Below are 13471 nucleotides of genomic sequence, written 5' to 3'. Positions count from 1 at the left end.
TTGTTCTTATTATCTTATTATTCTTATTATGAAATAAATCAATTTGAATTTAACTAACATTTATTTTAAAATATACACATATACACATTGATAATATTAGAGGTGACATTTTTGTTTTGAATTACGTAATTGTTTTACCGTTGTCATTTCACTTGACTTCCATCATCTCATTTATTTAACAAATGTAAACGTGTAAATATCATACAGACTTCTATCACGTGGTCAACCTTAAACTGTTAATAAAAGTTTACAAAAACAATGACAATAAAAATAGGGAAAATAATATTATCAATAATAAAAATTATAACAGGGGTTTTCAATAAAGGAACTCATCAATGACAAAAAACAACTGAAACGGTAATTTGTTCATAATTAATATATTTTAACAAAAATAAAAACAGATCAAAACAACATAAACATAATTTGGAATAATTTGAAAAACTGGAAGAAGCAGATTTATATTCATCGGAATATGTAATATGAAAAAAGAAATATGTCTCTGAGGTGTCGGCGCGTGTCTCTGCATCCTGAACGTGCCGTCAGATCAGCAGCTCACAGGTCAAAGGTTAGACGTGTCAAAGCGGCTATTCAGTGAACACACCCCCCCCCCCCCCCCCCCCGGACCCTATGTCCTTGAGCCCTCCGGGGATATTAAAACCTTCAGCTCCTCAGGCTTAAATCCGCCTTCTGCAACTGAAAGTGTCCTATATTTTACCATAAAGAAAACATAATTTAACCATCTGGTTTTTAATCAATTCATAAAAATGTCAAATGATTTAATGTTTGGCTGTTTATTGATTTTTGATGGTCTTGGTCATATACAACCAATCAGTCCATTAATACAGTGACTCTCACAGATAATTCCATTGCATCTTCGATTTCATCAGTCCAATAATTAATGACACGTTATTTATTATTGTCTAATAATAATTAGAATAGTACTATTTAAGATGTAACTTTGTTTATCCTTTGATTTATAAGCATTACAAATATGGTAATGAATACTAATATTCTGCTTCTATTATTATTATTGTAGTAATAGTAGCATTTATAATTATAACTTCCCGCGTTCTGGTGGACTTCTGGTGACGGATATTGTCAAAACATCTTTAAAGTAAACCCTTCTTCAGTGTGTCGCTCAATAAAATAAAATACGGGCTTTTCCGTAAAGATTTGTCAAGATTCCATATTTTCGTTCAAAAACGTTCCCTTTTTTTCTCTCATGGTCAGATTTAAAAGCTTTATTTGGTCTCAGTGTTCCTCTATTTAGTCCGTGTTTATACATTCATTATTAACTGTAAAATAAGCCTAATAATATTTTACTAACAATCAAAGGGTAAGAAGGGGGCTTCCGATGGGAGATGGGAGAACATTTTATTAAATAATAAAAATATTATTATTCCAGCAACAATCTATATTTCTATGACAACATGGGTTTGTTCTATAGTGATGAAGAATTATCACTATAATTAATAAAAATAGTTTTAAAATATATTTTCGTCATCTTAAGGACAATTTAGTTTTAATTTTTTTCAGCTGGGGCTGTAAAATAAATAAAAGCCGACATGAAACAGAAACACAGTTAATTGGCATTAAAGTCGCTTTCAGCGGATCTATTTGTCAACCTAAATTGGTAAGGGGGGGCCCCCTAAATCCCAACACACTGACACGAACGCACACGCACAGTGTGAGTGAACATACCTCCACCGGGCATAGCAACGCTCCGACACAAACATCCCTGAACAGAAGACTTCTTCGCTGTGCTTCGCTCGTCGTGCCGCCAGATGAAAGTGACTCGTGTGGCTCCGCGCGTCCATGCAAATACATAAATGAAAGCACGTTGTGCCCCTGTACCCCCCCCCCCCCCCCCCCCCCCGCCCCCTCCTCCCGGCTGAGATCATGTGATGGTGAAGAAGTGGCCCATTGATGAAGCACCTCTCCGCGGGTCTTCCTGTTCATGTCACCGCCGTCAGCAGGCAGACGGGACAGACCGGAGAGCACATGGAGGAGGCAGCAGCCGCCGCTTAGCGCAGCTCAACACGGGCAGGTGGAAGAGGGGACTCTCCCCCAAACCAAACAAGGACCAGAGGAGGAACCAGCCTCCACTTCTTCCACTTTTACTTAACTTCAAGACGAAGTTACGGCTAGAGACGAGCGCGTAAAAGACGAGACAATGCGTGCCAAATACAATTGTCTTCGTGCGTAACGGTGTTTTCAATAGTAAGAACTGTTTGGACAAAGTTTGCGAGTCTTTTCTGCTCTCTGAAGACGGGTGCTCGACTCAGCTGAACAATGCCTCGTCCTGGGAGGAATACCTACAGCGATCAAAAGCCGCCGTACTCTTACATTTCCCTAACGGCCATGGCCATCCAGAGCTGCCCGGAGAAGATGCTCCCTCTCAGTGACATTTACAAGTTCATCATGGACCGGTTCCCGTACTACCGGGAGAACACACAGCGGTGGCAGAACTCCCTTCGGCACAATCTTTCCTTTAACGACTGCTTCATCAAGATCCCCCGCAGACCAGAGCAGCCCGGTAAGGGCAGTTTTTGGGCTCTGCACCCGAGCTGCGGGGACATGTTTGAGAACGGAAGTTTCCTGCGGCGCAGGAAGCGCTTTAAAGTCGGCGGCATGTTGGTATCGGACTCGCTGGCTCCCAGCAAGCCACAGGACACCACCCACTACCTGCAGCAGCAGGCCAAGCGGCGGCTCAGCGCTCTGCACGCCGCCGCACACCTCCCGCAGGTGGCGGGTGGATATAACCTGAGTCCCGTGTCGCAGCCCTCCAGCTTCAAGCACCCGTTTGCCATCGAGAGCATCATCGCCAGGGACTATAAGATGCCGAGCGGGCTGTCGGCCTTCTCTACCGCTGGGTACCCGCTCCACAACCCGCTGACCCCGAGCTGGCAGCACATGTACGGCTCCGGGATGATGGAAAGCGCAGCTCCCATCTCGATGGCCAGCGACTATTCAGCCTACGGCATGCCGCTGAAGTCCATCTGTCAAGCCGGACAGACTTTACCCGCCATCCCGATGCCCATCAAACCCGCCCCCGGATCTATGCCGGCCCTTCCGGGGATGCCCGCTCACCTGCGCGCTTTCCTGGCTAACTCTCCTCAGTCTCTCAGCCCCACCTCCCCTCGGACAGCCACCGGCCAAAGCAGCCCGCTTGTTCCCGAAGAGGAACTGTCGTCCTCTGCCTCCACGGGGCTGCCGACCGTGGTGTCTGTGCACTAACGGGATGTTAGTTGACTCTTTAAAACTATTAGAATATCTTTTTCTGAAAATATTTGATCCATCACAACTACGATGCTGAACACATGAAGAAACGGCTGAGTGACCTCTGACCTTCAGCAAACAACCAAACATAGGGATCCATATTTCCCATGAACTCTCATTCATCTTCATGTTTTCCGAACTAGTTTTTTTGGGGTTTCACATTCCTCCACAGCGGACTGACTCCGGGTTAGCGGCGTTTTTTGTACCGTGACAAACTATCCAGATCTTTTGTGTTGGAATCCTTTTCTTCTCAAGCTGAATGAGGACTCTCAGATTAATGACTCTGAGATTTGGTTCACTTCAGCTTCTCTGCGGTTTCTCTCATAGAAAAGGAACTTCCTCCTTGTGGAGAAGTATAATTGTTAAATAGTTTCAGAAAACTCAGAATGAAAAAGGCAAATACTAGGTCAACAAGACTCTTTTTCCTTTTCTAAATCCTTTTTTTAAATAATCGATAAGAACAATCGCAGAAGAGAAGATCAAATGAGACTTTAAATGATATATTTATGTCACAGGTTCTGCATATTTAAATATAATAGCACAGGCGGTTGACTCACTTTTTAAAGACGTTATTGTCATGCTGTGTTTTTTCTGCTGCATGCTCCCTCTGTCTGAACACTGGTGCTTCTGTGTGTGTAACGTGGTGTTTGTGACTGATGAACGGCGCCGCAGGCTTTGATGCCCTGCATCTTCTTTGCTGCTCAAGATGCATTAAAGAATCTCCCTGAGAAAATACATGGGAAGCAGTGGAGCGGCCTGTTATTCGCACCCACACGCACACACACACTCTCACACACAGATCTGAGGTCTATAAAGTTTGACAGTAATCAATCAATTCAACATGAAATTGCTGGTATACTGAATATTTCATGCTGTGTATATTTAGAATTTTACAATCAAAATGCATGAAATATTTTGCTCAAAATGTCGATACTTCAGCGTCTAATGCTCTATTTAAGTACACATTTGAGTATTTTACATTTCATGTTACTTTATTCTTGTTCAGATTATTTCAATAAAACATCTTACATTATTATATAATTATTAAAGTGCCGGCTGGACAGTGTTTGTGTATCTGTGTGTTTGTCTGTCTGTATGTGTGTGTCCTCGTGTCTGTATCTATGTTTGTGTGGCTGTGCGTGTGTGTTTGACAGTGTGTCTGTGGGTGCGTCTCTCTGCGTGTTTGTGTGTCTTAGCTCCTTTGGGGTTTCACACTTTTGAAACTTCCTTGGTGCCAAACTTGTGCGTAAAGGTCTTTGAGTCTGTAGCCGAGCAACGACGACCGTCACCCTGAATATGTCACTTTCTCAACACCCCCCCCCCCCTTCTGTGTGGTCACACGTAGACAAAACAAATGACATTTAACCAGGAAAACAGTTGCCTGCTGGTATTGTCATTCCTGCTGGAATGTTTACTGAGGAAAAAACACAGAAGCACTTTATAAACTTTGTTTTTAGTGTATTTCTATTTACTGAGGTACAAACACACTGAAGTATTGTAGTTTGAGGAGGAAGAAGGCACTTCTCAACAAGAAGTAATAAATCACAAACAGAAGCATTTTCTTCACTTTGCTATTGTGAGAATTACAGAAAGACATAAATTGCATTTCTATAAAAGTAGCTGCTATTCCTAGAAAGTCCACTGGGGGTCGCACTGTGGTAGATCGCCTGTCATTGAAAAAAAAATCCCGTCAGGTCACCAGGCACAGGATGGTTGTTCGTTTTGTGTTCCCGCTATGTTGTTCTGCTTGGTTACCCCTACTGCTCAGAATTATTATTATTGGGGCAAACTGTCAGAGCAGGAGGGCGGGTAGATCGCCATGAGTTGGATTGCAAAGTTGAGTAAAAAGCAGCTTGTGAGACAAAAAAGTGAGGGGATCCCTGCGTTAGACCATTTCGACCACGGCGCTTCTCCAGGAAGCAGCGGCCACTTGAAAATGACTGTGTCTCCGCTGTCGACCGTCTGCGCCAAACCCTCCCGTCCAGTGGTGTGTTGGTCTGGCCCACCTGGGATCAATGTGGGCAGTATCTAACCCAAACCTAATATGAGTTTGACACCCATAGCATAGGCTGAATCCAGCGGCCTTCTTACTTCCACTAATTTAGGAACATATGCTTCACCTTCAGAGCATGATTTGTTTCAGGGTGAGAAAAGAACATTTTAAGCTAATTTTAAATTCAATTAAAATAGTTGAGACCTAAACTTTTAGCTAAAAGTAATTGTAGGAGCCAAATGTTGACATCAAATGTCTTTACTGTACTTTTCTGTTCTGTATTCTGTACATTGGGTGGCGCTGTTCTTGGGACCTGTGCGCACCTATATCATTGATTGGGTAACAATTGACATCAGGTGTTGGACCCGGAGAGCGAAAGAGTTTTGGCAGAACGCAGAACAGCGCGTCATACAGACCAATCCAGGGGGGAATCCAGCACCAGAGTAGCCCAGGTAAAAGGGCCGGGCTCCTTTAACAGTAATATTTTAATCTTAAATCAGAGGAAATCAATCAACCACAATACCAGATACATTTATTAACTTGGATGCACAGACTATTTCTACTTTTCTTCCATATACAAGCCAATTTAACTGTAATTAAAGATAAAAGACAATATTTCCCAGCTAAAAAAGCTGAATGTCACCATACACATTGTATAATTAGTTTAGAAACCACAAAACAACAAGTTCAGTTTCTTTGTGTATATATTCTCAACATTTACAACATTATGACTTAGAAAGTGATATTTCAGATGCATAACTTTGATCCATTTATGTTCATAATACGAAGTATATACTCTATAAATGTTAACAGTTGAGGCGTTAAAGTGACTTTTCACTATTAACTACGGGCAGATGCGGACAGACGAACAGAAATGTCTGAAAGTCTTAAAGGATAGAGGTCATCAGGTGAGACAAATAACTCTTTATCTGAGCAGGTAGAGAGTACCTGAACAGGTGTATACATCCTTTGCAGCTCTGTTGCTGTAACAGTAGATTCTAGTGATAATTCTTCATCACTATAGAGACACATCCATGTTTTCATAGAAATAGAAATTGTTGCTGGAGTATACTTTAAACGGATTAAACAGCACAGTTTAAGCTTCTTTACAGTGTGACTCCAAACTAAGACGTGATGTTGAAGCTCCAGTCAGGTGGAACCAGTGGTGTCACAATTCAGTTTTGAAATCACACAAACACAGTAAAGATGAATATCAGCGTCCCGCTCTACTGTTATATAAGTATGATAATTGGCTGAGCTGTAATCCGTCATGACTGCATTCGATAATTAAAGACTTGTGGGAGAGGCGTAACAGCGAGGTGTCCTTTCACTAATCAACAGAATGTTTCTACAGCATATGGGCGGCCCTGTCGAGAGAGGTCTCACCGAGGAGGAGAACAACAACAAGCAGAGAGGAAGAACACAGAGATGATGATGATGATGATGACACGCCTCCTCCAGCCAAACCGACATACGTTATTTACACTGCTGAGTGAATTCACTACATGATGAAACGTTAGGAAATAATATGAAGATTTTAAAAGTTATCAATAAGACATGAAAAGATGAGGTAGTTAAAAACAGCATGTATTCTTTGTAATTTATCTGACATGTATAAATATGCGTAATATGGCTTCTTTTACTTTCACTGCAATTACCATGAAGCCTTAATCATGGACGTATCTTTTAGGCTAATGTTTGGTGTTTGGTGTGTCTAAGTGCTCTGTTCTCTACCTGCTTCTGTACCTGTGTCCTGACTAAACCCTGACCTCTGACCCCTTAGGGACTTACTGAGGTCACTTGGTAAGAGCTTGAGTGTGAGAGTCAGTCTGTGAGGGCTTTAATGGTTTAAGTATGAACGGACAACACTTTGATGCAACATGTCACGTCGCCATGACAACGTCACAAAATATCATCTATTGAGGGGATTTATTTCATAGATTTTACCCATTGATTTGATCGTCTTTCAGCCTCAAAGTGGTCTGTGAGGTGGGGTTGGCGATACCTTTGTCTGAGTTCAGGAGATGCTAACTGTTTGTGGACATGTTTCACCTTATTTCTCATTACATGTTACTGTGTAGAATAAATCAATAAATTAGTAATTCAGTGACTCGTCAGCCTCTGGTCTATAAATTAATAAATGAAGGGAATGCTATGAATATCAGAACGGCTTCTTGTGAGTTCATCAACACACTTGACTGATCTCCAGCCGGGACCACCCCTCTCCTCCTCCTCCTCCTCATCATGCATAGGTACCTTGTGCGGGGGCGGAGCTGCCTTCCAAAAACCATTTAGAGGGCAGAGAGGGAGGTTAGTTAGTGGGTGTGTGAAAAGAAAACTACACTAATTCATTGGCAGTAAAAGCCCCCCCCCCCCCCCCTGCAGTGCTGTGCTCAGCAGCTTCACGTCCCCTGCCTCCCTCCTCCTCCCATAACTAATTGTCAAACATGCAATGAAGGATGCTGCCTCTGTGCCAGTAGCTTGCATCACCCGTAACTAATAAGCATCATAAGAAAACAAAGTAACAACTATAGCGAGGCTTACGTTTACCATGAACCAATCCCCCCCAACTTCTCTAATGGAAGGGTGGGCGACTACATGAACAAAATGTCCCGTAGTCTTCCATTCACTGATGGAGGGGTAATACACAATGTCATTATTAGTCAGGGGAATCCATCACAGGAGAGTGTCTCTGAGGTTAAAGGTCACTGACCAATATTTGATGGGTTAGGAGTGCCAAGGAAGAAGAAAATGTGTGAAGCACAAAGGTTTCTTTGAGTTTTATTCCGGAACGAAAAATATTTGTGTGTTAACAATTCATTTCTGTAACAGGAAAACAACTACTTATAATACAAAACTACTTGTTTAGAGACATTAAAGTTTGTGAAGGTTAACCCCCTCCCCCACACACACACACACACACACACACACACACACACACACACACACACACACAGGGGAAGGCCTTGTTATTTGGGTCGCAAATTAAATCAAACAAATTCACCTCTAGCTGAGACAGATGATTTATTTAGACGCTGGCAGCCGGTCGGCACGGCGACAGATTGTGTTCTTGGTTATCTGCCTGATGGCTCCGAGGCTCTAACAGAGACATAGTTTAGCTTAGCTTAGCTCAAAGATGCTAACTCCTTAAAATTGACATTTCTCTATCCCTGCTTGGTTACAAAATGAGTCACAACATGTTAATCAGAAACTTAATCAGAAGTTATGATCTGATGGAGCTCAGTTTCGTCCTGCTTACAGCCTCTGTGCTAAGCTAGGCTATATTTTCACATGACTCTGAGGAATTATATCTGTGAAATCTTTTCATAGTAGCCAGACATACACAAATGTATGTGACCTATAAGGCCAAACCATTAGTAAAATAGTTTTGAAACCCAAATGCACGACACAGAGACAGAAGACAACTAGAGTAGTTTAGTTTACTAGTCTCAAGAAGGATTTGAACCTGGACAACCGGGAGTGGGCTGCAGGTAAAGACCAGGTGGGGGAGATGAGTGCTGATTGTGAGTGAGAGGCAGGATCTGACATCAGGAACATTTATTATTAAAATATGTTCGACATATGAGGAATTTGACATGGCGGTAGGTGCATAACATCAGAGTATTAGACACATAAAGTGCACAAGCAATAAACATACTCTACACAACTGTGTTGTAAGTGTATGTGAATGTGACAGGTGGCAAGTGTGTGTGCATGTGGAGTGTGAAGGGAGTGACCGGTGGGATGTCAGAGTCAGTCAGTGGGGGTCCAGCACTGTTGATGAGGTCTTAGTTCTGATGGACCTCAGCCTCCTGCCAGATGGAAGGGGCACAGACAGTTTTTGTCCGGGGTGAGAGGGGTCGGCTACCATCTTTTTAGCTGCTTCAGGGACCTGGAAGCGAACAAGTCCTGCAGGGACGGCAGATTGCATCCGATCACCCTCTCTGCAGAGCGGAGGACACGCTGCAGCCTGCCCTTGTCCTTGGCTGTGGCTGCAGCGTACCAGACGGTGATGGAGGAGCAGAGGACGGACTCCATGATGGCCGTGTAGAAGTGCACCATCATCATCTTTTGTAGGTTGAATTTCTTCAGCTGCCTCAGGAAGAACAACCTCTGCTGAGCCTTCTTGGTGATGGAGCTGATGTTCAGCTCAAACTTGAGATCCTGGGTGATGAAAGAGCCCAGGAAACGGAAGGAATCCACAGTGGTGATGGGGGAGTCACACAGGGTGACGGGGGAAGGTGGGGCGCTGTTCCGCCGGAAATCCACAACCATCTCCACTGTCTTCAGAGCATTGAGCTCCAAGTTGTTCTGGCTGCACCACGACACCAGATGGTCAGACTCCCACCTGTAGGCGGACTCGTCCCCACCAGAGATCAGTCCAATGAGGGTGGTGTCATCCGCGAGCTTGACGGACTGGTGCCTGGCGGTGCAGCTGTTGGTGTACAGGGAGAAGAGCAGAGGGGAGAGAACGCAGCCTTGGGGGGAACCGGTGCTGATGGTCCGAGAGGCTGAGACATGTTTCCCCAACTTCACGTGCTGCTTCCTGTCAGACAGAAAGTCTGTGATCCACTTACAGGTAGAGTCGGGCAGGTGCAGCTGGGAGAGTTTGTCCTGCTGCAGAGACGGGATGATGGTGTTGAAGGCAGAGCTGAAGTCCACAAACACGATCCTGGCGTGGGTTCCTGGGGAGTCCAGATGCTGGAGGATGTAGTGGAGGGCCATGTTGACAGCATCGTCCACAGACCTGTTGGCTCTGTAGGCGAACTGCAGGGGGTCAAGGAGGGGGTCGGTGAGGGTTTTCAGGTGGGACAAGACTAGCTGTTCAAAAGACTTCATGACTACAGAGGTCAGGGCGACGGGTCTGTAGTCATTGAGTCCTGTGGTCCTGGATGATGGTGGAGGCCATGAAGCAGGCTCGTACGTGGTATATCTCAGGGGGTGTTGAAGATTTCTGTGAACACCGGAGACAGCAGATAAGCACAATGCTTCAGGGTTTGGCGGGAGACGGAGTCCGGACCGGCTGCTTCGTGAGGGTTTGGTCTTTTAAAGAGCCTCTCCTCTCTCCAGAATAGAGAGGGTGAAGGGGGTGGGGGAGGGAAGGGTGATACAGAGGCGTGAGCCCCTGATGGGCTGGGGGAGGGAGGGGTGAGGGTCTGGGGCAGGTGGTGGAGCTGTGGGGGATGGAGTCAGGACATTGTCTATCAAATCTGCAGTAGAACTCGTTCAGATCGTCTGCCAGGCGGAGGTCATTCATGGAGTGTTTTTTTTTTGGCTTGTAGTTCGTGAGGTGTTTTAAGCCTAGTTTATGCTTCTGCTTTTTCAAAGAGATGCAAGGACACGTACACGCAAGAGCCCCTTGCACGTCCCTTGCGTGCCTTTTCACCCCTTCTTGCGTGCGTCGACCCATTTTTCTCGACTGGCGTCAAAAGCTACGCAAGCCTCGCGCTGTCGTGGTCTGGGTGGTGCCCCTCCCACCAATTGACAGGCACAGCTGGAAGGCGTTTCACTATCAAGCTCCAGGCTTTATATTCTCCAGCCTTCCACACAGTCCACGCCAGATCGTCAGTTCACAAACCTGGAACTTAAGGAACAAAGGCTTAAACGCCTCCACCATCTTACCAGCCGTTAACCCTCTTTGTTTGCCTCAGTCGCAGGTTTCCTGCCACTCTGGATTCCCCGTAACCTGCATTCGGGACTCCGCCTGCTCCAGCCAGCTCCAGCCTACCGACCATTCCCCCCGCCTGCTCTCAACGCTGAAACCCCTGCTTTGCTATAAATGAAGACCGTTGAACCGTTTCTCCGGGCTGCGATTGGTCTGCGAAATACATCCTCACATTTCCGGTTTAATAGCACAATACCGCCATTGTTAAAATGAAGATTTTTTACGAGAGAATGAATCAGATTGAAGAGCTTTTGTTGGAAGAAATCCGTAAATATGACCACTTCTACAACCCGTCATTGACGGACTATAAGGACTTGCGTATGGCCTCCGATTCATGGAGGGAGATTTCTGCAAACGTCGGTCTGCCGGTCGAGGGGAACAAAGTTTTGGAGGAAAATACGGGACAAATATGTCCGCGAATAAAAGGCGAGCGAATAAAAAGCAGCAGTGTCGATGCACGGGGCAATAAAGTCTATGATAAATAAATAAACAAACCAACGACTTCCACTTTTGGCAGTTTTTTACCTCCAAGGGCTTTCAAACAAATTTCAAGCATGAGTGTAAAAGCTGTTGAGTATTGTTAGTCAATGAAAATGCCCCTTTTTGTCTTGTGTGTGGAGGCCACAGCTCAGTCAGTGTCCTCTGTCCTCAAAACAGAAATCACATATACACATACCGAGGAACCAAGCTATTCTAATATATATATAAAATTTGTGCAGCTCAAAATGCTTCTCAATATCTTGCGTGGCCCCCCTGTGCTTGTATGCCTGCTTGACAATGTTGCGGCGCGCTCCTAACGGATGGTGTCTTGTGGGATGTCCTCCCAGTTCTATCTAAGGGCATCAGTGAGCTCCTGTAAAGTCTGAGGAGCAAACCTGACGATGTCTGTCAAACACAATGTCCCATCGGATTTAGGTCAGGTGATTATGAGGGCCATGTAATGGTATCACTTCCTTCATCCTCCAAGTACTGCTTGCATACTCTAGCCACATGAGACCGGGCATTGTTGTGCATCAGGAGGAATCCAGGACCTACTGCACCAGCGAAGGGTCTGACCATGGGTTAAAGGATTTCATCCCAATACCTAATGGAAGTCAGACTGCCGTTCTCTAGCCTGTAGAGGTCCGTGCCTCCATGGATACGCCTCCCCAGACAATCACTGACTCACCAGTGATGCTGAACCAGTTCATGCTGAACGAAGAAAGATTTGGATGAATGGATATAAAAGGTGGACGTTAAAAGTTAATTCTTTTCTTTCTTTGACTAAGATTCGCCAAAGGAAATCCACAGGCCTCGCAAACTAAAACCTTTTTTTCTGCTAGACCATTTTAGCTCACTCTTAACAGAAACCCTTACTACTGACCAGAGACTGCTGCTCCCTGATCAAAGACTAATGAAAAGAAAAATGATTTATATACTGCATGTTAACCTGTTGTATCTCAGAGAGTGCCTCTTATGTTCCGATAATATTCAATTAAAAGCGTGAAATTCACTTGTTTCTGAAAAACTAAAAAAAGAAATATATATATATATATATATATATATATATATATATATATATATGTATATGTACTTGAGTATATTCATTTCAATTCATTTTATTTTGTATAGCCCAAAATATATATATATATATATATATACATATATATGTAGTGTGTATGTGTGTATATATATGTGTATATATATATTTGTATATATGTGCCTTACCCAGAAAGGCTAAAATCAACTGAGGACAAAGCAGTCACAGGAAGTGGACTGACAGAGGTGCTTGATGTTTTATGTTAACATTTTCAGGATCAAAGAATTGATGGAATATCTGATTCCTGTTTCTTCTAAAGAACAAGAGGCCCCGGTTGGAGACCTCCTGACAGGAGGAAGACAAATGGTCTGAAATGTTGCCTCAGAATCAGTCTCTAAAGTTAAACAGCCATAAACGGCTGCAGGAACTCTGACCTTCACAATCTAACTGAGCAGGAAAAGCCAATGATGTGTACAAGGCCCCGCTCTACCTTGGCATATTATGATAAAATATATCTCAGCGTCACAAAGAGACGGTGACAGATACTTTCCGACTATTTTAATAACAGCCCAATTCCTGCAGCGCTACATTTTTTTTACAGTTGGCTATAAAGCATGCAGCATGTGACACAGGAAGCAGACGATATGTGTGAACACTTCAAAGTAAGATGGACCACGTGAAGCAGCAGTAAGTGCTGTAACATGAAAACATGTCAACATCTGCTACACCTCAGCACAGGAGATTTGTGGCTTCATATTTTCTGAAGCGATTGTTTTTGTCTGATTTATATAAAACCTTTTTCTTTTTTTATGACATTTTCTAAGAAAAGCTTTAGTTCATGAAGACAAATCTGCTGCAACTTGCAACTGAAACCAAATATATATATTTAGTATTCATATTATAAGATTGTCTGCGTCTATCTAATTATAATCCTTGTCTTTTCTCCCCCAGCATCTTTTTATTCACTTCACACAGTCGGCTCCTTGGGCTCATTAAATATTTAATGGGGGTTTAA

The 13471-nt window shown here is 43.8% G+C and overlaps 1 protein-coding gene across 1 annotated transcript; it reads left to right on the top strand.

The window, feature by feature from the left end:
- The first annotated feature begins 1404 nt into the window (after positions 1-1404).
- On the top strand, positions 1405-4014 carry LOC120809277 (forkhead box protein B1). Its single transcript, XM_040162974.2, has one exon. The coding sequence runs from the start codon at positions 2293-2295 to the stop codon at positions 3235-3237; it is 945 nt and encodes a 314-aa protein (XP_040018908.2). The 5' UTR covers positions 1405-2292; the 3' UTR covers positions 3238-4014.
- Positions 4015-13471: the final 9457 nt, after the last annotated feature.

Source organism: Gasterosteus aculeatus, chromosome 12 (genome assembly GCF_964276395.1).
Source record: "Gasterosteus aculeatus chromosome 12, fGasAcu3.hap1.1, whole genome shotgun sequence".
NCBI classification, from domain to species: Eukaryota; Metazoa; Chordata; class Actinopteri; order Perciformes; family Gasterosteidae; genus Gasterosteus; species Gasterosteus aculeatus.
This window is presented reverse-complemented; position numbering and strand designations above follow the sequence as displayed.